Genomic DNA, 23,213 nt, shown 5'->3' on the forward strand with positions numbered 1-23,213 from the left:
CCCATGCAGAGGCTGCGGTGTCAGAATGCGGAACATGTGTAGCCTACTTTAAGAGAAGATAGACTAAAGTGACATATGTCAACAACAACAAAAATCCTCGACCGTCCCAAAAGTGAAGCGGCCCACCGGGAATTCTCCCGATTACCCACCCCGGCCCTGCTTCTGATTAATAGCCCGATTCCCTAACCGCTCAGCCATCTGACGCCCTAAACTAAATGCATTATGTTAAGTAGATTTGGTAGGCCTACAATTTAAGCATTTAAACGGTTGTAATGGTTTGACAAGTTGTCTCCCTCGCCGTGTTAATTGCGGCAATATTGCCCTTTTTGGGGATAACTCCCAAAAACGAAAAAAAAAAAGGAATTACGCTGCTGAAAATAACACCACTCTGCTGGTTTACGCTTTGCTTTTGGCAACATAACTCCTCTTTTCGACAATCGCCTGATCTGGGCTGCTTCTGTTCTGTTTATTGAGGTCTACCTTGAATTAGTTGTGGAACGGAACGTTAGTGGAACGGCTTGAGGCTTAAGTCTAAGTTGACGATTACTTAAGCAATGCTTTTTCGTGTAAGCGCGGCTTTCTTTAGCGACGTTGATGAAATACCCCCAAGGTCTATCCTGCTGGCTGTAAACATCTGCAGGCTGTGCTTATGTTTCTTGTGGACTCAGAGCAAAGTCTTTTGAGATGTACCGACAAAAAACACGTTCTGCAAACACATTTTTGTTATTGCCATTAAACAAGGCTTCTAGTGACAGGGTTTAAAGATGACTGTACAGATACACAGAGTCTGGGTTTATCAATAGCACATTGTTTATTGTACAACTGATGTATCATCTGAGTTCCAGGAAGATATTGTGTGAACATTTTCTGTAGTGTTGTAAATGTGTTTTCCTTTATACAACAGCTATGTTTGATATAAGGGGCTGCCTCTTGGGCTTGATTGCTTAAAGGTGCTTCTCAGTAGATGTGAAATGAGTGCAAAGCTCTAAAAATGTGTCGCACTGAAATGTGGAGTTAGACTGTTGAACAGTTTTTCACCCGTTTTCAGCTCAGGTTTTGTTTAGGCGGGGCAAAACCCAACCTATCTACGTCACAGCCACCTATCTACGTCAGATCACAGACGGTTTATATAACCTGCATTCTGTTACCCAGCTGGTACAATGCAAAGACAAAGTAATTAACACATAAAACACTCAAGACTGCAGGTAGGTCTGTTCTGATATCTGCAATTGATTTAGCTAGTTGTTGCTGTTGTTGCTAAATTCAATAAATTCGAGGGGGCGTAGCTTCAGCTCCTTCAGGCTCACGCCCCCCCAGTATCGAGCAGAGAAGACTGATGTTTTTCAAATGATTTCAAAGCCTAATTTAACATACTGTGTTTTTTTTTTCATTTGAATTTGGATGGGTAGTTAACAACACATTCTTCTGTGATGTGATTCACTTAAAACTCATTTTCAGTTCTGCTTTTCAGCCACTTTAAGGTCAAATATTTGGAGTAAATATTCCTATAGCAAGCAGCTGCTTAGCCAACACTCGGAGGGGTAATATTTAACAGACAGGCACTTGTCAAAATGTATATCCTTAACAAAATGTATAAAAAATATAAGATTTTAGAAAGGGCCTATGGGTACATATTCAGTGAGAGATCTTGGACAAACCAGAGGAAGGTTTTTGTCTAGTGTGAAGTCTTCACCCAGGGCTGGTTCTGTGGAGCATCATCCTAGTGCTTCCTCCGGAGACACAGGCCCTCACACTCCTCCTGCGTATCGAAGCGGTTGCTGTTTCCTCCACAGCCGCTGAACCAGAAGCGAGAACACTCACTCTGCTGTGTGTCAAAGTACCATTTAACAGTATAGTTCCCACAGGTGCCGACATCCTGGCTGAGGAAACACGAGTCTGTTGGCAGTCATTTACAGAAGAGAGAGAGAGAGCAGAGTGAGGGAGGTTTAGTGTTTTTGTTCAAACATTATGCAAATTATTATTATTATTTAACTGCCTTGTGTTATCTTCGGGTCATTCTGACCCATCAGTCGTTGTGACCCACCGTCGTATAGCGACAATTACCGCATACAAAAACAAAGTGAAGCATTTTCTTTTAACCGTCGGGCTGTCTCAGACCCCCCACATTGCGAAGGTAAAAAGAAAATTATTTTTATTTGTTTTTGTATTGGGTAAAATTGGGTAAACACAGCGATGGTTCGTTATGAACCTTTGGGTCATGTGACCCGAAGGCAGCACAAGGGTTAACTGCCTTGTTAAATACATTTGAAATGAAAGAGTTCAGTCCTTACTCTTGTCCAGCACATCAGACTCCTCTTTCAGTAGCATGGATGTGGGATCTGGAACAAAACAAGTTTTACAATGACGATTACGTTAAGTGTGTGTTTTGCATTTAGGATCAGATACATCTGTGTATAGAGACGTCAAAGTGTTTTATTTATGAAGTGCACAGTGTAACACAAGGTAATTCTGATTGTGGCTAAGCTTGTGTTCTCAGCCCTGATAAGAACCACGCATTCCCTCTTAACACCTACTATATGGTGTTGATATTTGACTGGAGGACACGTAACTTACTGTGGGAGTTGCAGGCCTGGAAACATTCGCTTTCCGTACTAAAGCGATTGTCATTGCCATGGCAGCCGCCATACCAGAACGGTGAGCATGCATGGATGGCTTTATTAAAGTACCAATGCTGGACGTAGTCCCTGCAATGGGAGCCCCTGTCCACATCCAACAGACAGTGTACTGAAAGCAGAACAGGCAGGTTTACTACTAGAGTACCTAAAGCAGTCCTTCAGGCGGTCATGCAACAGGCAGTGCAAGGGCCTACTCATGCAATATCTGAAAAGTGGAGGAAAAAAGACATGCCTTCAGCAATGCGGTACCTGATAACTCTGTTGTAACACAGAGGACTAGGACTACCATCCAGTTACTGCTATTCCAATTCAAGTTCACTTTGATGGACTAAAATGGTGGTCTGAACCACGAACTGTGGGAATCACACCATTGAGCTTTGGTCGTGAGGACAGTTCTTCTCCATCCCCCCTGGAATGGCTCTCCAAGATTTCCACCTGAGTTGTTTCTGGTTTAGACAGGTAGTCATACTGACTCTGGACCTCCACTTCCTCCTCCAGCTCCTCCTCCACCTCTGGTTCGCTAAAAATTCCAATGTGCAGGTGTCAGTGGGATTTGCTGGCCAACTAGATAAACACTATGTACATCATGTGGATTTGAGTATACTGGGAGTTGCCTACCTGTATACAAATATAGTCTGCCCCTGCCCCTGTCCCTCAAGCTGTGCACACTTCTGTCTCAGAGACGGAGGAGGGTAGGTGTTCATGCCTCCTACAAATTAGAAGAAAAGGACATGTCCGAAGCTAAAATGCACGCATTGAAGTCCACAGACCACCGAACACTTCTCAACCAGACGTCACACCTATGAAAAGCTATACACGTTCATCACTTGTATGTAAGTTGTAAGTGGATATGAGTCGAGTAGGTAGGGTCATGCTTTCGTACCGTTGAGCACGGCCAGGAAGGCTCTGAAGAAGCGCTGGGCGTATTCCTGGTCATCCTCCCTGAGCTGGCCCAGATGAAGCAGGTGTTGCTCCAGGGGGGTGCTGGCCAGCTGCTCCACCTCCGTGCGGTTGTAATAGCTGCCCACCGTGACCACAAACAGCGCCACTCCCTGACACTTGGCCTGCTCGGAAACGTAGTGCAGCTTGGCCCGATCCCGGTCAAGCGTCTTGTCCCCTACTATGGCCAGGACCACCCTCCTGGTCCGGGGACGGGGGGCCTTGAGCAGCACCTCCCTGAGGGTGAACTCCAGGGTCTGGCCAAGGGCCAGGGACCCTCCCTGCTGTCGAAGTCCTTGGAGAACGTGTTGCTTCATGGCTCTGTGGTCCTTGTACTTCTGGAAGCCAAACTCCAGCTTGGCGGCCTGAGCAGCGCCCTGCTGGACGAGGGCCACCCTGGCCTGCTGATACCCCTGGCCGGGCTGGGGGCTCACTGCCAGCTGCTCCACCACCCTGCCCAGCAGCTGCTGCATGCCAGAGAACTGGTCCGCCTGGACCTCCCTGGAGCTGTCCACCAGCAGGGCCAAGTCCACATCCACCTGCTGGATCAGAGGGGCCTTCGTGATGTAGGAGCAGGTGCTTTGTACGGTCCTACAGGGGTCTGGGGAAAAAGAGGAACACACTCTGCATCACACTGTGGAAACGTCTTGGTAAGTCCTCAACAGTAGTTGAAACAGTGAGGGGCTGAGGTAAGATTAGCTGATGGAAGTCAGGTGAGAGGAATGGTAGAAGATGTTCTACCATAGCAGATGACACATTCCATGATATTCTTCAGCCCCTCCTCCAGGTTCTGGTCGTCCCGCAGCACCACCAGGGTGGAGCGCCGTGTTTCATCAGCCTGTTTGCCCAACACAACAACAAAAGCACTTAAAAATATTGTTCCATTTCACCGTGAGCTGCTACTGGGTCACATCAGCTTCATTACCTCAATTCAGTGTCTCCATTTATTACCTTAAAAGCCTGGAGAACATTTGGTGAACTCTTAAGCGTGATGACCGCTGGGATGATGTTCAGGCCATTAAACTCCATTGTTGCAGTAACGATGGCAGAGGAGTCTTGGGAAGGTCCGTTGGAGAAGAAGATGGCTACTTTCCTTATCCTCATCCCCTTCCGAGTGCGTTTGAAGACGTTGTGTGCCACGTAGCGCATGGCGGCGCCCAGGTTGCGTTTGTTGGCCGTCTGGACCAGCGGGATGCCCTGCACCGCCTCCAGCAGCTGGCTCTTGCGCCGGTAGTCCTGGAAACGGATCAGGTACTCTGTGTAGGCGCTGTAGGCTACCACGGCAACACGAGCACCAGTCGGACAGTTGCTCTCAGCGATGTTGATGTTGTTCAAGAGGGAGACGAGAGCGGAGCGCATTCTCTCGAAGGCGGGAAGTTCAACGTCGTCAGACATGTCCAGGGCAAACACCAGCTCTGTGGGGTAGGCTGGGCACCCCGAACAACCTGATAAGAAGGGAGGGAAAGAGGGAGGGAGAAAGAGTTAAGAAGGAAGAGAGTTTGGGAGTTTTTACGCTGTCATTTGTTATTAGATGTGTAGGGGTGTATGGGAGAGAAATACAAGTGACACATACCTTGGGAGCACGCTGTTCAGAGAAGAGATCAAATAAAAATGTATTTAGAGACAGACAAGGCCCTTCTGTCAATGACAAACATCTTTACTTCTTCCTCTAATACATCACTAGTTCTACTTACCACAGTTGTCACGGATGTAGGTAATCAGCTGGCATTCCTGGAAAAACAAAACTCAACTGAATCTCTCAAAAGTAAATGTTCAGAGTATTCTGACATTTATTTATGATATATTACTATTTCTATTGAACACACAGGAATATACTTACATCGGGTCTCTCACCAGGAGACCCTCTAGGACCCTGTGAAGAGAACATAGATAACACAATGTCATAATAAGGAAAATATAAAATGTACACAAACATAATATATAAGTATACATTTATCAATATCTAAATATAAACGGAACAACAAACAACATGAATGTGGATTTCTGCTTAGATCCCTGTTTTCATGGACCCCCATCTTCATGAAGCAGATGACCGGCGGCATACTAACCCTGTGTCCCGCTAGTCCTGGGTCTCCGGGCTGTCCTGTTTCTCCTGTTCCGCCAGCGTTCCCCTGGAGACCAGACAGTCAGATATTATCTACACATCATTCATGTATGGCAGGCTCTGTGGGACAAACTGTGCTGCTTATTTGAGTGTGAATATTAAACACTGATGTATGTGTATGCATGTGTATATGTAAAATTAACAACAGAACTATACAACTACACGTCTGTCTAACTGTGTCTTTAAGACATTTACAATGTATTAGTAATTACATTGTATTAATTTAGTATTCTATATGCTTTTTACAAATGTGCAAAGTGCAGAAAAAGATCAATGATTAAAAGTGCACAGTTCTAACAGTATTTAGGTGGATTCAAGGAACTCAAGGAACTGTCTATATTTACTAGCCACTGCATTTACAAGACACTTTTGGTGCCTTTTAGCCAACTAAATAAGTAGTTTGTGTGTTTGTGTGTGTGAGTGACACCCACCCCCCTGCCATGGTTGCCTTTGGGTCCTGGTCCTCCTGGTGGTCCAGTAAAACCACCTTCACCCTGAAACCACAAAGAACAAACAGAAGACATGTCAGCTGAAAGGTATTCCAGCTCCATTTCTTCACACCTGCTTTTGCTTCAGAACCGGTGTGAGAAACCAAGGAGTTACTGACCTGCAGCCCGGGGTAGCCAGGGAAACCAGGTTCACCCTAGGAAGTAAACACAGTCCACTCTTTGTGATCATCCTCAATCATGGTCTGTCTTTATCATAGTCTGTCTTAATGAATGTGATCCAAACCAACAAAGACACACAGGTCTCCAGGTGAAAGACAGTATCTTACCTTCAGACCCTTGTGTCCTGATGGACCGTAACCATCTTTTCCATCCAGACCCTGGTGTAAAGCAGACAGGTCACATGACCCACACATGTAAACACACCTAGACAAACACAAACATAACACACCCACCCCCTACACACGCACAGACACACACACACTGACCGGCATCCCTCTGGGACCCAGAGGTCCTGTGTCGCCCTTCACTCCAAGGTCTCCTGGCTCACCCTGCATGGATGTAAAACAAACTTTTAATGATAAGGTATTACATTGTGAGTGTGGCTTTCATACAAACTACATTAAATAGTAGCTAAATGAGGCAGGATTACGAACAGAAGGAAGACTACAGAGAGAAGGAGGACTACAGAGAGAAGAAGAACTGCTGACAGAAGAAGTCTCCAACCTTTCTTCCATTTCGACCTGGACGTCCAACTGATCCTTTCCTGCCCCCTATGCCAGGTGTACCCTGGAACACAGGATAGGTTAGGTTAAGAGTTAACACCAACCCACTCGGACAGTGTCTGCCTCATTGAGTGGTACTTAGGAGATGGTAGGTTGTGAACAGAACCCACCTGTGATCCAGGAAGTCCTGTGGTACCTTCGGGTCCGTTCTCACCTTGTTCTCCTCTTACACCCTGAGCAGATAAGGGATATGGGAGAATTTTTTAACTGCTAATGTCTTGACAGTTTCCTGGCAATCCTCCTAATTTATCTAGATTAATCTTAGATTAAGATTAAGATTAAGGTGGGGTTGCATGCATGAGAAATCAAACCTATCTCTTTGTCAAGCCACATCCTTGCTGAGGTACCTACCTCTGATCCAGAAGGACCCTGGTCTCCAGAGAGTCCAGCAGCACCTGGAGATCCATTTAGTCCCTGGAAGACAACAAACACACAAACATAATGTGCGTGTGATGCAAATGGAACTGATTATGCACACGCACCTGTCCACAACGTTGCGATCTCAGCCTCACACACACATGGATTTTGATAGCACCGTATATATTTATGCGAGTGTACCTTGACTCCAGGTGGACCTCTCCTACCCTGTGGGCCCTGTAAGAGGAATCAACACACAGTGCTGTTAACAATGCAGGCTGTTCTACCCACTAATGTTTGTTGCTGTCTGGGACCTGAGCCTGTAGCTGGGTATGTAGCACAAGTTCAATCCAAAGATCTCACAGGGTTTCCATCGATTCCATCCCCTCCCGGAACCCCATCCTCTCCTGCATCTCCCTGCATGGCAGAACAAAACAAAACATGTTTTATGTGTGTGTGTGTGTGTGTGTGTGTATCTGTACTGACTGGCAAGTACACATTTACACATGCATCCCAAAGTCATCATCATTGTGCATTCTTTACCGGCAAGCCTGAGTGTCCGGACTGGCCTGGCGGTCCACGCTCTGTGTTGCTGCTTCCAGGCTCCCCCTAAAACCACACAAAAATAGAAGATAAAACAATGAAGCCCTCTCTTCCGTGACTCTTCTGCTTCTAAAGAAATGAAGAACAGCGGGTCTGTGTGAGCATCCAATGCCAGTAATAACATTTGCTGACATCCCTGTTGAGGTCCCTCACATTTGACATGTTACAGTTGCAGCATGAATTCGTAGTATCCCTTCTTCAACTCTGCAACTAGAGAGGAGGAACACATAGCTGCATATTTTCTACTGAAATAAATATTAAGCTTGTGATAAGGGATGACATTTGCAGAAGGAATGCGTTCCCCGAAATGCACCACAAGCTGTCAGTAACCCCATACTTATCAGTGGGAGGACTGAGACTGAGACATAAGGACTGAAACTAAAAACCGCATATCGACAGTTTGTCAACATTATTTGTTTTTCATATGAGTTGTGCGTTGGTCTTTTGTAGGTTCTTTTCTACTTACAGGATCTCCTCTCAGCCCATGCTGGCCCTTGATCCCTGGCTCTCCCCTAATGCCCCTGGAACCCTACAGAGGAGAAGCAGACAGGAAGCACCAGTTGGACATTGACACAAGTTGAGATAAAGGGAAGCATAACATGTACATAAGGTACAATTTCATTAATCAACTAGGAATGTTTTCAAAAGGGGTACATTCAAGATTAAATAAGAGAGTCACATGCATGAAATGAAGAGTAAAAGTGTGGTAAAAAAGTGTGTAAAATGGTAGAACGGTTTGATAGAAAAAGAAATGACAATTACCGGGTTGCCAAAGTCTCCTCTCTCCCCAGGGCCTCCAGCCAATCCTGTCACACCCTGCAAACACGCACCAGAACAGTCTCAGGAAACTAAAAACGTGTCAATCAAGCATTGATATGTGATCATTTGATCCCTCTCAATCAAACAAAAAGTGCTCAGTAGCCTGAAATCTATGTGTCCTCATGAACTACATGCTGAACAGAGGAAGGCTACCTGTTCTCCATTAATGCCATCCAGCCCATGCTCTCCGTCATCCCCCTGTCAGATTCACAAGAACAATCCAAAAGCAACACAGAAATATATGAACTACAGAACACAGACATGTTTCTTGAAGAGCCGGAATTTTGTTTTTGATGTTGCTTGTCAGAAGACCAGCTCACTCACCTTGTTGCCCCTGTGACCTCGGTAGCCCTGTCAATGAGACGGCCATGTATGAGATACCTGCTTACAACTGGTCTCTACTGACTTTGCGTGTGACTAGTGCAGAACAAGACGTGTCTAACTTACCTTTTGGCCTCGAGTACCAGGACAACCCTGCAGACCTTGAGGTCCAGTTGGACCTGGTGGTCCTCTCTCACCCTGGGGAAAAACACACCAGATAATCCTAGGTCAAAGGTCACCAGCCTGTGGTGGTGAGGTTTGGTGTTGTCGGTCAGTAAGACATTCTTGTTTTTTTGTACGCTTTTTCAATACTAAAACCAACTCAAGCAATGGTCCAATCAAGCAGTGTCCTTAGTTTTCTTTAAATAAACACTTACAATCCCTCCCTCCTCCCCAGGGAAGCCTGGGTGGCCCTTCAGCCCTGGAAGACCCTAATGAGGAGAGATGAAGACCAGAATAACATGAGCTCATCAGGTTGTGACAAACATAACAGGCATCATCAACTGCAGTCATTTTTGATCAGAACCAGAACTTTCCTGTGACCTCCAGGGGATTCTTAATGACTAACCGGTTCAGTCTTCAGTTTGACATCCTTGAGTTGTATACATTAGGTGAAGTAAAGTTGTGCCACATTTCCTTACACCTAATGTATATTTGACTACATTTTCAATCAATCTCATAATTTTACTTAACTTCTGTCATTATATATATTTACTCTTTTTACTCACCTTTTCCCCAGGTGAACCCGGTAAACCACGGATCCCCTCGTGACCGGAGCACTTACACGCCACGTTGCAGCACTCTCTCTCAGCTACTGTGTCCTGGGCAGATATAGACATATGGATCGTGTGTCAATGCTGTTCTATTCTATTTGTCTGCATATCTAATCTCCTACGTTCTAGAAGCCTACATCTTTGGTTGACCATTTTCTTGCCAGACAAGTCAAGACAAGAACCAGGCTCAGCAAAAACATCAAGGCTTATTTAGCTTGACACCCTGACATTCAACATTCCTAAATTTTCATTTGTGAACAAAGCAATCTCTCAGCGTAACACCTAGAGAAGGCAATCAGATCGATCACAACTAAACTAAGTATGCTCCAGGACTAGGAGTAATCCCTCAGGTAGAGATGTCTAGGAATATCCTAGAAAACAGGCATGAGTTACTTACTATTTGTTGGTGCATGGTACTGCCCACACTCTGCATGCCAATATTGAGAGGCTGCTTGTAGCCAAACCCTCTCCCAAACTCCACCATCTGGAGGTGCTGGGCATTCTGGACCCCCTCTAAGGCCACAGTCAGTAGAGCCTGGACACCTGCCCCAGAGGAGGGGTGGAAGACAAGTCTCTTTACTGAGCCAAAGGTTCGGCATGAAGTATATACTAGATAGTACAGTAACTGAGTAAAAATATGATGCTTCCTTACCAGAACGACGCAACTGTTCTGACTCTCTCTCCATGTCCTCAACGTTTTCATCAAGTCCATCAGAAAAGACTACAAGCACCTGATGGGCAGGTTAGGTCGGAGAATATGATCAGTTATCAGGCTAGGTTTGGCAGAACTGGATGGGACTAAGTATTAACAATGAAGAACAATCTCAAGCATGCACTAAGAGGTGAAAAGGGTGACAAATATGCAAGTCTGGGAGTATGCAAAAACTGTACAACAGCTTTGCAGTTTAGTGTCCCACCTTCACGCCAGCTTTAGACTGTTTATGGAACTTTTCCTTGAAAGAGGCCAACAGAGCACGATTAAAGTGAATGGTCTGGGGTATCTGCAGGGCCTTGATCTTCTTTATCACATCCTCATTGTACGGCTCAAAGGAGAAGTCATGCAGAAGTTGTCCATCATCAGCCACCACCCGGTACCCAATGTTGACCGTGACCCTGTCCGTCCTGACGCAGCACAGGCCCTTCAGCTTGGACATGTAGAGGACTATCTCCTGGAGATAGCTCTGCAGCTTGGACTGGCCTTCCATGAGCAGCATCGACCCGCTCCTGCGAGAAATATCGAAGCCAACGGCGACATCTATAATGCAACCTGGAGGAAGAAGACATGCAATCCATTTGAGCTGCCTTTCTCTCAAAATTGATTGGTAATGGTTCGAGAAAATGCACAGATAATAGTAGAGAAAGAGAGAGAAATAAAAGGATATATTTCTCCTTCTCCACTGGGAGTCAGGTGGCTGAGTGGTTAGGGATTCAGGCTAGTAATCAGAAGGTTGCTGGTTCGATTCCCGGCCGAATGAAGTTGTGTCCTTGGGCAAGGCACTTCACCCAACTTGCCTCGGGGGAATGTCCCTGTACTTACTGTAAGTCACTGTGGATAAGAGCGTCTGCTAAATGTAAATATTTCCTTATTGGAATTTGGTTTTACCTGTCTCTTCTTTGCGTTCGTCACATATAGTGTCCACCACCTTGGTCTTGATCTTGGCCAGAGAGGAAAAGTCCTGCACAGTGAAAACCCTGTCAACAGATCCTGCAATCTGCTGCAGCTCTAGATTATTAACCCTCCCGATACCAATGACGAACAACTCTATATTCAAATCCCTAAGGAATTTTGCTTCTGCAACCACATCATCTCTAGAGTCTCCGTCCGTGATCACCACCAGGTTCTGGGAGACCCCTGACTGGATACGACTTCCTGCTGCTGCTTCAAAGAAACTTTTGGTGAAATTAAGGGCCTTTCCAATAAAAGTTCCTTCAGCAAGTTGTTCAATAGCTTCGATGCGGTCTCTTATGCCTTCTATAGTGTAGAACTCATTGAGGTAGAACTCCTTTTTAGGATTCGAGCTGAACTGGGCAACTCCTGCTCTAATGTAGTCTTTGCTGATATTGAAACTAGAGATGAGATTTCTTGTGAAGTTTTTCACAAGTGAGAATTCTTTTTTCTGGATGCTGTCTGAGCCGTCTATTAAAACGACCAAGTCAGCCTGCGTCTTCTTACACACTGGGAGAACAGAGAAAGATATGTTAAATATCTACAATTGTAGAAAAACACATAATCTTATAGAATGATCTATTCGTTTGCACCCAATACTTTTTTATCAAGTTCAACAACAACAAAAAACAAAAGATACCTCATTCAAGAAAACAAACGTAAAAGCATATATTGTAAGCTTGTACATTACCTGGTTTTGTAGTGTTGCAGAGGACCTGAGAGATATTGGAGTACAGTGATTCGAGAGCCTTGAAGTCGTTCACATAAAAGATCTTGGATTGGTCTTTGCCAGTCATGGTCTCCAGTTCCGTCATGCTGGCTCCCTCCACTCCGATGCCAAACACCTCGACCCCGTTGTCCCTCAGAGCCTTCGATGGCACTTCTAGATTATCACGGTCCTGAGCTTCGCCGTCTGTGATCACCATCAAAATCTGCGTCACGTCTTTTCTGCCGCCGTGCGCGGCACCAAAGTACTGCAGGGAATAATCCAGAGCCTTGGCTGTGTATGTATCTCCGCTCGGTGTCTTCAGCTTCCAAATCTGCGAGTGAATCTGTCTTTTTGAGTAGTGCGTACTGAGGCTGAATGCATTCTCAGGATTGGTGGAGTACATGATGACACCAAATCGTGTCTGCTTCTTCCCGACAGTGGTTTGGTTGATCATGGACACCATGAAGGTCTGCATACTGCGGAACTTGCTTGGGGTGATGCTGGAGGAGCGGTCCACTAAGAAGATAATATCTGCAACTTCTGTTTTCTTACACTCTGGATTGTAAGAGAAGAGAGAGTGGAGACTCTTAGTACCCCAAATTACATTTTTTTTTTTTTTGATGCATTCCTCTTCTAATCATTATGTCACATAACTCACCCTTTTCTGGATCACAGATGGACAACGCTAGTTGCCTCTCCAAGGCTCTGAGCCCATCGAAGTCTGCCACAGAGTAGACCCTCTCTTGTGTTCCACTGATTTCCAAAAGCTGCTTTGTGTTGGCATTGTCAACTCCAATGGCAAAGATCAACACCCCCTTCTCCCTGAGAGCTTTAGCAGGCACCGACACCTCATCCTGGGCTTCACCATCCGTCACAACCAATAGAAACCTTTTTTTGTTCGGGCGACCCCCATTTGAGGGGTCAAAGTACTGTGAGATTTCAGAAATCGATTTTCCTGTCAGCGTGCCTCCCCCCATCTGCTGCATGGAGTCTATGGCCTTCTCTATACTAGGTTTGTCATACAGTTTGTTCAGAGGGAACTCCAACTTTGAATTGCTGCTGAACTGCGTCACGCCAACGTGCACTTTGTCTGGACCGACAACAGACCGCCTCACCAAGGATTTCATGAATTCTTTCATTTTCAGGAAGTCCTGTGGGATTATGCTGGTTGAGCTGTCTATCATGAAGAGCAGGTCAGCTGCTGCACCTTTACACGCTATGGAGAGAGAACAGAAGTGTGAATCATGTTTAATACAGCTCATCTTGCAATCAACCATGTGGCTAATTTTGCAATTGATCCTTAGCTCTATAAAACGTAATATACTTCCTGTCTGATGATACAAACAGTAAACGCTTTTCTACAGACAGGGTCACGTACTGTCCTCGGCGCAGATATCTGTGATGATCTCGTCCTTGATTGACTTCAGAGCATCAAAGTTGTTGACAAAGAACTTCCTCTCAGGTGAACCTGCAATCTCCAGCAGCTCAGTCTGGTTGGCTTCTTTCACCCCAATGGCGTAGATTTGAATCTTCTCGTTCCTCAGAAGCTGTGCTGGTTCCTTCACCTTGTCTGCAGACTTCCCATCTGTGATAACAATAAGGTACTCTGGGACTTTGGCTCCCCGTGTGACTTCTGCTTCTTTGAAGAACGTGTTCATAAAACTCAAAGCCAGACCAGTATTAGTTCCACCTCCCCTTTGGATAATACGCTCAGCTGCAGCCTCTAATGTTTTGCCGTCTTTGTAGGTTGTCAAATCAAATTCCAGTTCAGGGTTGTCTGAATACTTGACCACACCTACTCGGACATGCTGCGGGCCGATGCGCAATGTGTGTACAAACTCAATGATGAATTTTTTCATGTCCTGGAAGTCTTGTGGGGTGATGCTTCCGGAATGGTCAATCAGGAAGAAGATGTCAGCCTCCTCTGTCTGCTTACAGCCTGAATAAGGAACAAAAGTGTGTCAATTTGCTGGATTTTATTTTTTGTTGATCTGAGGCAAAATAATACCAATAATAAACTGAAATTTCAATTAACAGGTTTGAGTTAATAAAACTAATGCAAATCCCTAGCCGTGATTTCACCTGTCTAAAAACATTTGCTGTAGTGTTATCTCACAAATAAGTTGAACTCTGCTAACCTGTTTTGATGCTGTATTTCCTGGCACTGACAGAGACTGCTGAGCGGAGAATGTTGTAGCAAAGGCTCTTCCTCAGGGTCCTCTCCAGGCTCCCCAGCTTGGCAAAGCTGTCCACGTTGAACATGTGAGATTTAGGAGGATGTGAAGCTATCGCCAACAGCTCTTCGATGTTGGCATTTTTTACTCCCACGGCATAGACGGTGACGCCAGCTCTGCGAAGGGCGGTAGCTGCAGGGCTCACTTTGTCCTGAGACTCGCCATCAGTTATGACCACAGCCACCTGCTGGATACCAAAACCACGCCTGCTTCCCTTATCCTTAACAAAAACATTCTCTTTGGCAAACTTCAGAGCAGCACCCGTGAGGGTACCACCCCCACGCTGGGGGAGGATCTTGATAAACTCCAGAATTTCATCCTTATTGTCAAAAGAGTTGAGGTAGACGTGGGCAGTAGCCTTGTCACTGTAGAGGACAATGCCCACCCTCACTTGATTCAAACCCACGTCCAAGCCTTTCACAATCTTGTGCAGGAAGCTACGAATCAGACTGAAGTCTTCCGGTGAAATGCTACCAGACTCATCAACAATGAAAACGATGTCTGCAAATTTGGCTTCCGTGCAATCTATAACAAACAAACAAACAATCAGTAAGTGTCTCAGTCATGAATAAGCTTTAATCTCTTTCTTTATGTTTCCAATACCAAGCACCATTAGTTTATTTAATAGTAAACAAATTAATTTAAAAAATCATTCATCAAAACTATTTTAAAACCCAACATGCGCGTCTCAACTTGCTGTTAAAGTATAACTAAACTCACACATTTCCACTTAGTCTCACCCCTACATATTCTTAAAAATGCTGAAAAGTGGAGTGGAGTTTTTTTCATTAAAATGCTTGTTGGGATTTTCTCAGATGCTTGAAATAATACAAGACAATTATCACACACAACCCCTTAAAAAGGAACTTGCACGTCACAAATGTCTTGAATGTTTTTTTATCACTAGTGGGAAAATACCCTGGATTTACCACCAAATAATAAAAACATCACCTTTGCAAAGATTTGAAGGAATCAAGATCAGGATTGGGGAGAACCAATGCGTGACCATGAGGTCAGACAAAAAAATAGGTTTTGTAGTTAAGTTATGCTTTAGACCCTCACCTGCACTCATTACGATCTCCTCCTCCGTCTCCAAGAGATTCCTCAGAGTAGGTACAATGTTGGTGTCCTGGGACATATACACATGTTGTGCTAAGGACTTCAACTCTGTGACTGATTTTGGATCAGTAGCAACAGCCACCACAGACACCCCTTCAGCTCTGACCAGACGTGACGCTCCAATCACTGGGTCATTCGAAAGCCCCCCTGTCAACACAACAAGAAACTGACGATAGCCTTGGTTGGCGCGGCCCCCGGCTGCTTTGTTAAAGAACTGTGTTCTGGCAAAATCCAACGCGCTTCCCAGATTACGAGGCCCGTTCGGGCGAACCCGGAATCGACGCAGTGCATTTACTGTCTGCTCCTTGGTTTGATGGGCGTTCAGAAGGAACTCTACTTTGGTTGTTTGACCAAACTGTGCCAGACCAATGCGATGCTGTTCTGCGCTCACTTCCATGTTCCCCAGTTTCATCAGTAGATTTCTGACCTGCTGAAAGTCTTTCTGTGCCATGTTGCTATCCACAAGAAAGAAAATGTCCGCAAACTTTGGGACCAGAGCTGATTAAAAGAAAGGAATAGAAGAAGATAAGTCATTATAGGGTGTCATCATCATAATATCATACATTCGTAAAAATGAGTTTCTGTTTTCAACTAGCTTGTGAAATCTTTTTACAGTATTATGAGCAATAGAAATATTGCTCACATGACTGTATTTATGTAGACATAAAACACAAACAGAGGTGCTTTCCCTCACCCTGCCTCTGGGTTTCCATGGAGATGCACACTGTCTTCAGCATCTCTTCTGACCTCTTCTGAAGCTGCTGGTAGCTTCCAATGCTGTGAAGGAACCACCCGTACGGCTTGTTAGCAATGGCCTTCAGCCTATCTGTGTTGGCTGCCCCTACCCCAATGGTGAACACAATGACCCCCTCTCTCCTGAGAACCCGAGCAGGTTCCGCCACATCATCAGATGAAATCCCATCGGTTATCACCACAGCAATCTGTGGCACACCCTGCTGGGAGCGGCTCCCGGCGGTCTTGGTGAAGTAATTGGTCTGGAGGAAGGTGAGAGCTTTGCCGATGGCTTTGCCTGAAGAGGTGCCTCTCGGCCGGTAAGCGAGATTGTCTACTTTCTCCAGCAGGGATCTCTTATCTACGAGATCTCCCAGCAGGAACTCCTGATGGGGCTCTTCTGCGGTGTACAGCACCAGTCCTACACGGACCTGTTGTTCGCCGATCTCCAGACCTTCTACAAAGGTGCGAAGAAACCCACGGAGCTCCTGGAAGTTGGGGTCACCGATGCTGAAGGAACCGTCCACGAGGAAGACAATGTCGGCTTCGGTGGCTTTGCGACACTCTGGAAACACAGAAGAAGACAGGTTTTTAGCATCATACAGTACCTTTTGACTGGTACTGTATATGTGGCTGTTTGTAAGTTTGTAAGAGGATAAGCTGATCTACAAGAGCAATGTATAGTATAGTACAAGAAAGTCCCTCGCATTAGGGGGTCAGTGAAGCCACAGTGCTGGCGTAGCGATCTGTAGTGATCATAGTGGTGTTGTAATCCATTACCCTGGGCCACCTGGGTCAGCTGTCGTTTGGCCTCCTCAACAGTGGTACACAGCACCTGGACGATACTCTGGGAGATTTCCTGCAGCGCGGCGAAATCGGACACACTATACACATGCTGTTCATGGGGCTCAGTGGCAATCTCCCTCAGCTGCTCCTCGTCTGCGTCTTTGATTCCGATAGCATACAACGTGATCCCCTGCCTCTTCAGAGCGAGGGCTTGCGGCTCCACATTGTCCTGCGATTGGCCGTCAGTGATCACCACGGCTATCTGAGGCACATTATTGGCGATCCTACTCCCAGCTTGGTCTACAAAGTGGTTCTGAAGCATGAAGTCCAAACCCAGCCCGGTTTTGGTTCCACCGCCCCTGTATGGAAGTTTGCTGATGTACTGGAGAACATCCTGTTGGGTCTGGTAGGAGTTGAGGAGGAACTCTGTGTGCGGCGTTGTGCTGTACTGGACCAGGCCAATGCGAACATGATCAGGCCCCACCTCAAAGCTGTTGACCAGCGTGTAGAGGAACTGGCGGATCTGCTCAAAGTTTTCTGTTCCTATGCTCCATGAGCCATCAACCAGGAAGACAATGTCAGCCACCGCCTCCTGTGTGCAGACTGGGAGGACAACAAAGAGCATCAGCCAAGAAAGATCCCATTTTCCTGTCGAAACCTATTTCATTTTTTGATTTTTCATTCCCTAATCGCACAGTTTGAAAGAAATACAATGGTTCGGAATCCATTCAAAACAATTTGGGGCACGGCTAATTAATTATAGGATTGAGTCTACACCAGAGTACCACAGACTAAACACAAATCCATTCTAACCTCTTTTTTGCGCACCACTGACCAGAATACATCCAGCTGTGATGACGAGGGCCAGCAGACCCCTTCTCCACTCCATGATGGACCCTTCACTAGTCACTTTCCCTGGAGAAAACCAGAGAACAGTTGTTACATACATCAAAGTTATGGTTGACAATGTCATTAACATATCAAAGGGAAACATGGCAAAGGGCACTGAGAAACTTTGTTTGAAGTTGTATAACTGACATGCCTTGTAATGTGCCACATGGCAACCCGTGTTTTTAATGCCTGAGAAGATTGTAATGGTTTCCACATTGACTCCCCCTCCTCTTAGTTACATGTGGTGCACATGGAGCCTATGGGGGTGAACTATGGAGGATAAGCACTCGAGAAGCCACAATGTCTTGGCGTGTGAGTAACACAGCCCAACCACATTTGTTATGTGTTAGATTCACAATGTGTGGATTTGCAAAACTTCAGATGTTGTTTTGACTGATACAGAAAAAATTGCTTCAATTCTCTTGCTTCAATAAGAAGTTGCTGGGTTTTGAACACCATCCCTGGCCATCCAAAATTAGGTTTAAGGGAGGTGCTACAACTTACAAGAAAAAAACATGGTTTTGATAAGGGTCTTATCTTTGTTCTACTTTCAATGAAAATCGTGTCTGCTCAGGCCTCAGATAAATATAATGACTTCAGGAAACCAAATATAGACTTAACAAGTGTTAGAATTCTGAATAAAACGATACCTTTGGGGAGATGTTGAGTTCATTCCCCTTCAGAGGCAGTCTCTGCATCAAACATCTATACTGAGTTTTGTTTGTTATACATGATTCTGAGGTTGTCCAGGGTGTTTAGAGGCCTTGTCAGTAGTTAATCACAAAGTGGGAAGGTTGTACTGAGGCCAGCACTTGAAGAAGCAAACTTGTTTCATTAAGGATGTTCAGTAACTATGTTAAAGATGTTCTTGTGTGATGTTCTTATTGTGGTTTCAGTATTAAATCTAATTTGATTTCTTTGGCCATTTTTAAAAGCCATATCACAGAGGGTTTCACAGATGGCCATAGAACTGCACAGGGTACACCAAAGTAAAAAGGTTGGAGATTTCAGATGCATGGTTCGTCCCGAAGTCCTAACCCAAGCCTGGTTGGCTACTTCTAAGGCAAGCACACCTTATATGGCAACAACAAGGATTGTTTGAGAATTAGTCAGGGAGTCAGACGGCTGAGCGGTGAGGGAATTGGGCTAGTAATCCGAAGGTTGCCAGTTCGATTCCCGGTCATGCCAACTGACGTTGTGTCCTTGGGCAAGGCACTTCACCCTACTTGCCTCGGGGGAATGTCCCTGTACTTACTGTAAGTCGCTCTGGATAAGAGCGTCTGCTAAATGACTAAATGTAAAATATTCTCTGTCATTCAACCTAAACAACCCAAGACAGTATTAATGCAACAGTGCAATAAACAAGGTCTATCCATCTTTCACCCAGCTTAAGTGTTGTTGGGTTTGAATATGTTAGTGTTATAATAGGTGTAAAACTTCACATTTATTGTGTTGTTTATAGATCTTTGTAAATTAGTTTGTTCAAATTCTCAAACACACTGGAAAACTCCCAGCACAGGCAGTGCACCATATCGTTAATAGACCAGCAAATATCCAGAGTTTGTGTGATAGTGTGTTTGTGTGTGTGTCTATGTGTGTGTGTCTATGTGTGTATGCGTGTGTTGCATACCATATTCTGTGTGAGGCCCCAAGATTTATCTGAATGCTGTTCAGGAAATGAGGGGGTTGTTCTAATTTGAAACACCTGGACATAATCAAGCATGCCATTTCAAGCAAAAGAGTCACTTGAGTGACACTGACTGAAATACTTTACATCCTTTTTATGTTGGTTAGGGTATCTGTATAAAGTCAACCAGATCTGTATATAGACCTCCAAACTCTTGTTTATTTCACCAGTGTTCAGAAAACTCCAGGACTAATCGGTTCCCTGCTACAGATGTGTGTTCTGCACCGAGGAGGCCCCATTGTTTGGCCTGTCCATCATAGAGTCCAATCACAAAGCATAATCACACGCTGCCTTTGAACATGTTCATTCAGGGGTTACTTTTACTGGGGAGAATGTACTTCTAACCCTGATATGTGGTTTGCAACATGAACAAACATAATCTTCTTTATGAACTATTTTGTTTAACGCCAACTAATTTACATTTAATGTACTTTTAGACCACTTGGAATTGAGCAATTAGTTCCACCCTGTCCCTGGATGGTTAGACGCTCCTACTGATTGGTTCCAGCTATCAGGAGGAAATTCGTCATTAGGAAACTCCATGATGAGGGGTCCTATAGAACAAAACAGGGTTGCATATCTGATACAAAAAATAAGCGTTAAGAATAATGCTGCAGAAAGTGCAAATTCATGAAATCCAAGTTACATGGTTATATAGTTTTCTAACTAGCTATTGGTAATTCTCTATCCCTACAAACCTAATTTGCGTAGTCATCACATATTATTTGGCTTTAAAAGGGTCACCAAATACGATGGACATTGTCGTTTTACTGCATTCTGTAGAGAACATCTCGTTAAGCCACAATCTTCAGACAAGGGCCCCTAAAAGCCATGTTTATGAGGCCTATAACTTTCACCTGTGCCAAATTGTCCTCTAAACAGAGTTTTTCACTATAGAAAGGAGGGGGGCCACCAGACTCTCAAATTACTTCTAGTGATGTCATATAGATTGTGTCACTAGGTCTATATGAGCTCAGAATAATACCTCCCTGTAAATTATGTGTACCTCTCAATACTCATCCATGTGTATAATTATGAAGCTAAGGTTGTATCAGTAGAATAAGTACAAAAGTAAGTTTAACACACACATACACACAGAGAGAGGAAAGATATGAGAGAGATGCTCATGTTGTTCATGTTCTGGTCCTACATGTACTAGGATCATAGGCGGAAATCCCGGGGGGGACACGACCCCCCATCCTGGGAAAAATAGATATAAATCACTGCAAACATTTAAAATTTAAATAATATTAATAATATACATTTAACTTATTACAATGTAGGCTGTGTTACAGCAGTAATTTTGGTGTCCCCCTCAGGAATTGCTCTTGAGAAAATTTCATATAATTGTCCCCCCCAAAATTGATAGCAGATTGTCGCCACTGACAAGGATAAGCACAAAAAACACGGAGAGAATCCTGGGGGTATAACATAAAGAGATGCTTACTGTAATACTGTTTATTGTTGTGTAGTTGTATATAACTACTGTCCAAACGCTAACCCTAATATCGCTCAGTGCTGACAAGGGTGCGTAAAGATGAATATAGAACCTCACAGTATCTCTGGAATCCGTTAATGAACATCTTAAGTCGTTTTGGATAATAGCCTACTGTCTGCTATACAAAAATACATAACGAACATGAGTAACTGATACTTAATAAATTAATTAACTCATAGTCTAAATATCTCAGAAACATGTACATAATGCATTTTAGAGCATTGAAAATGTAGACAACAATAAAAGGTTTAGCTCAATTTCAAATCTATACGCTAAAGCAACAGTGTCACTTCGCACAAATCTTTGCAGAAATTGTTAATGCATGAAACGACATGCATTACAAACAAACAAAACTTGGCGATGTAAAAGCACCATAGACAAACCTTAAACGCAAAATCTGTCAGAGAACAAATCCATGCAAAACACTTCTTCACGTAAATTGCGTGCACTTACTGTATTGGGGCTGGTGAGTTATCTGCAGCGCGCAAGCAGAAATGGACCCACATTATGTATTGTTCAGCCACTCCTCACACCCCGCCCCAAACCCAGAAACCTGGATGATGTCGGGATCCTTCTTGGGAAATTGGGGAGGTCTAGTTTGCAATGAATGTCTGGAGAAATCGTTATATTAGGGAAAGAAAACAATTTCTGCTTCGTATTATATAGTTTACGCCAATCCTAACTGGATCACAGGATCTTACTATGATTCTTAGAAGTGAATTGTTATATTCCCATTGTAAATGCATTTCAGAATGTGAGGGAGAAGCGAAGACATGTGAAAAGGCGCTAGCAGGATTTAAGTTAAGGTTAAGAATATATGGGTGGTGCAAGACACAATGGTTGCACTATCCTGTGATTAAACTACAAATAAACTGTTTTTGCTGTCTCACCACAACACAGAAACCTTGAAATACTATTGGAAAATCATGTTGGATTTTTGTTTGTTTATTGCTTACATTAGAGATATGTGGAATCTCTGAGTGCACCCTTGTACTTTCGTTTCCACCTTTATGGTCTTGTCAGATGTCTGTGGATTTTCTGAGATGGACTTGCTTTGGAGATAAATAATCTGCTGAGAGATGGATAGCGTATTTAGCTGAGCTGATGTATGTGTGCTGGGATGAATGCTGTATGCATGTAGATGCATGTTAGGCTCATCACTCATCACCTCCCCCTCAGGGAAGGGAAAGCAGTCCAGTCCAGATAGGTTTGGAAGACATGTGCTTTGAGATGTGAAATGATTTGGATTGGTTGTACATTATCATGGTTGGTTTTCAAGTACACTATCAATTAAAAGTTTTTAAAAATTGTTCCTGCTTTTATAGAAATGTAAGCAGTACAATTCTCATGAATAACCTGAAATGGTAAAAAGGTTCAAACAAACAAAACTGAAAAATGATGAACATTTCAAGGTTTTACAAAACATTTTCAGGGAACAGGAAATGGGTTCACAACTAGCAGGGACCGCCAATCCAAACTGCCCCCAGTATTACATAAATCTTCTTCACAGCCAATCTGAAATTCTCTGGTAGAACAGCAGTCTCCTGCCAGTTTACAGTAATGTGGAGCGGGTGTGCAAAGAAGAATATTTTTTTTTTCTTTCTATCAACACATGGTTCCTGCATTAAACCTTAAGGGGGGTAACGTTGGAAAACTCTTATAGCTCTTATAACACATGTGGCTTCAGCTCCTCCAGTGAAATTTGGAAGACGGGAAAACATTCTCAAAGTGATTCAGATTTCATAGTAAACAGAACCTTGTGTTATGGGAAACCAGATGCAGCCTGTAGTAATATGTAATGAGCAGTAGGGGGCACTCAACACGTATTTCCCAGAAGGTGTCTATGAGTGTCATCCATGCAGTCTGTCATAGACTCATAAATTAATTTAATGAATTTGCACTTTCTGCAGCATGATTCTTAACGCTTATTTTTTTAATCAGATATGCAATCCTGTTTTGTGCTCTAGGACCCCTCATCGTGAAGTTTCCTAATGAGGAATTTCCTCCTGATAGCTGGAACCAATCAGCAGGAAATTCCTCATTAGGAAACTCTAGAGTCCTAGAGCACAAGTTGTGTCTATTTTGTC

General features: G+C 44.2%; 1 protein-coding gene across 2 annotated transcripts; it reads right to left on the reverse strand.

Annotated features, from left to right (window-relative positions):
• Positions 1-792: 792 nt before the first annotated feature.
• LOC136944936 (collagen alpha-6(VI) chain-like) lies at positions 793-21,596 on the reverse strand. 2 transcript variants are annotated; one of them, XM_067238893.1, is made up of 42 exons: positions 21,580-21,596; positions 17,864-17,965; positions 17,045-17,653; positions 16,227-16,829; positions 15,476-16,030; positions 14,318-14,938; positions 13,558-14,118; positions 12,838-13,395; positions 12,162-12,734; positions 11,408-11,980; positions 10,722-11,071; positions 10,457-10,535; positions 10,202-10,347; positions 9,760-9,852; positions 9,409-9,462; positions 9,158-9,229; positions 9,035-9,061; positions 8,864-8,908; positions 8,654-8,707; positions 8,358-8,420; positions 7,832-7,897; positions 7,652-7,705; positions 7,490-7,525; positions 7,283-7,345; positions 7,042-7,104; positions 6,873-6,935; positions 6,635-6,697; positions 6,476-6,526; positions 6,308-6,343; positions 6,132-6,194; positions 5,645-5,707; positions 5,416-5,448; positions 5,270-5,306; positions 5,149-5,160; positions 4,527-5,020; positions 4,317-4,413; positions 3,520-4,176; positions 3,255-3,345; positions 3,005-3,156; positions 2,575-2,745; positions 2,292-2,339; positions 793-1,896 (listed from the first exon to the last, which is right to left on the reverse strand). In XM_067238893.1, the coding sequence occupies exons 2-42, from the start codon at positions 17,937-17,939 to the stop codon at positions 1,721-1,723; spliced, it is 8,301 nt and encodes a 2,766-aa protein (XP_067094994.1). In that variant the 5' UTR covers positions 17,940-17,965; positions 21,580-21,596; the 3' UTR covers positions 793-1,720. The 2 variants fall into 2 exon arrangements, with proteins under 2 accessions (XP_067094994.1, XP_067094995.1); XM_067238894.1 differs by lacking the exon at positions 2,575-2,745.
• Between the last annotated feature and the right edge of the window lie 1,617 nt (positions 21,597-23,213).

Source organism: Osmerus mordax, chromosome 6 (genome assembly GCF_038355195.1).
Source record: "Osmerus mordax isolate fOsmMor3 chromosome 6, fOsmMor3.pri, whole genome shotgun sequence".
NCBI lineage: Eukaryota > Metazoa > Chordata > Actinopteri > Osmeriformes > Osmeridae > Osmerus > Osmerus mordax.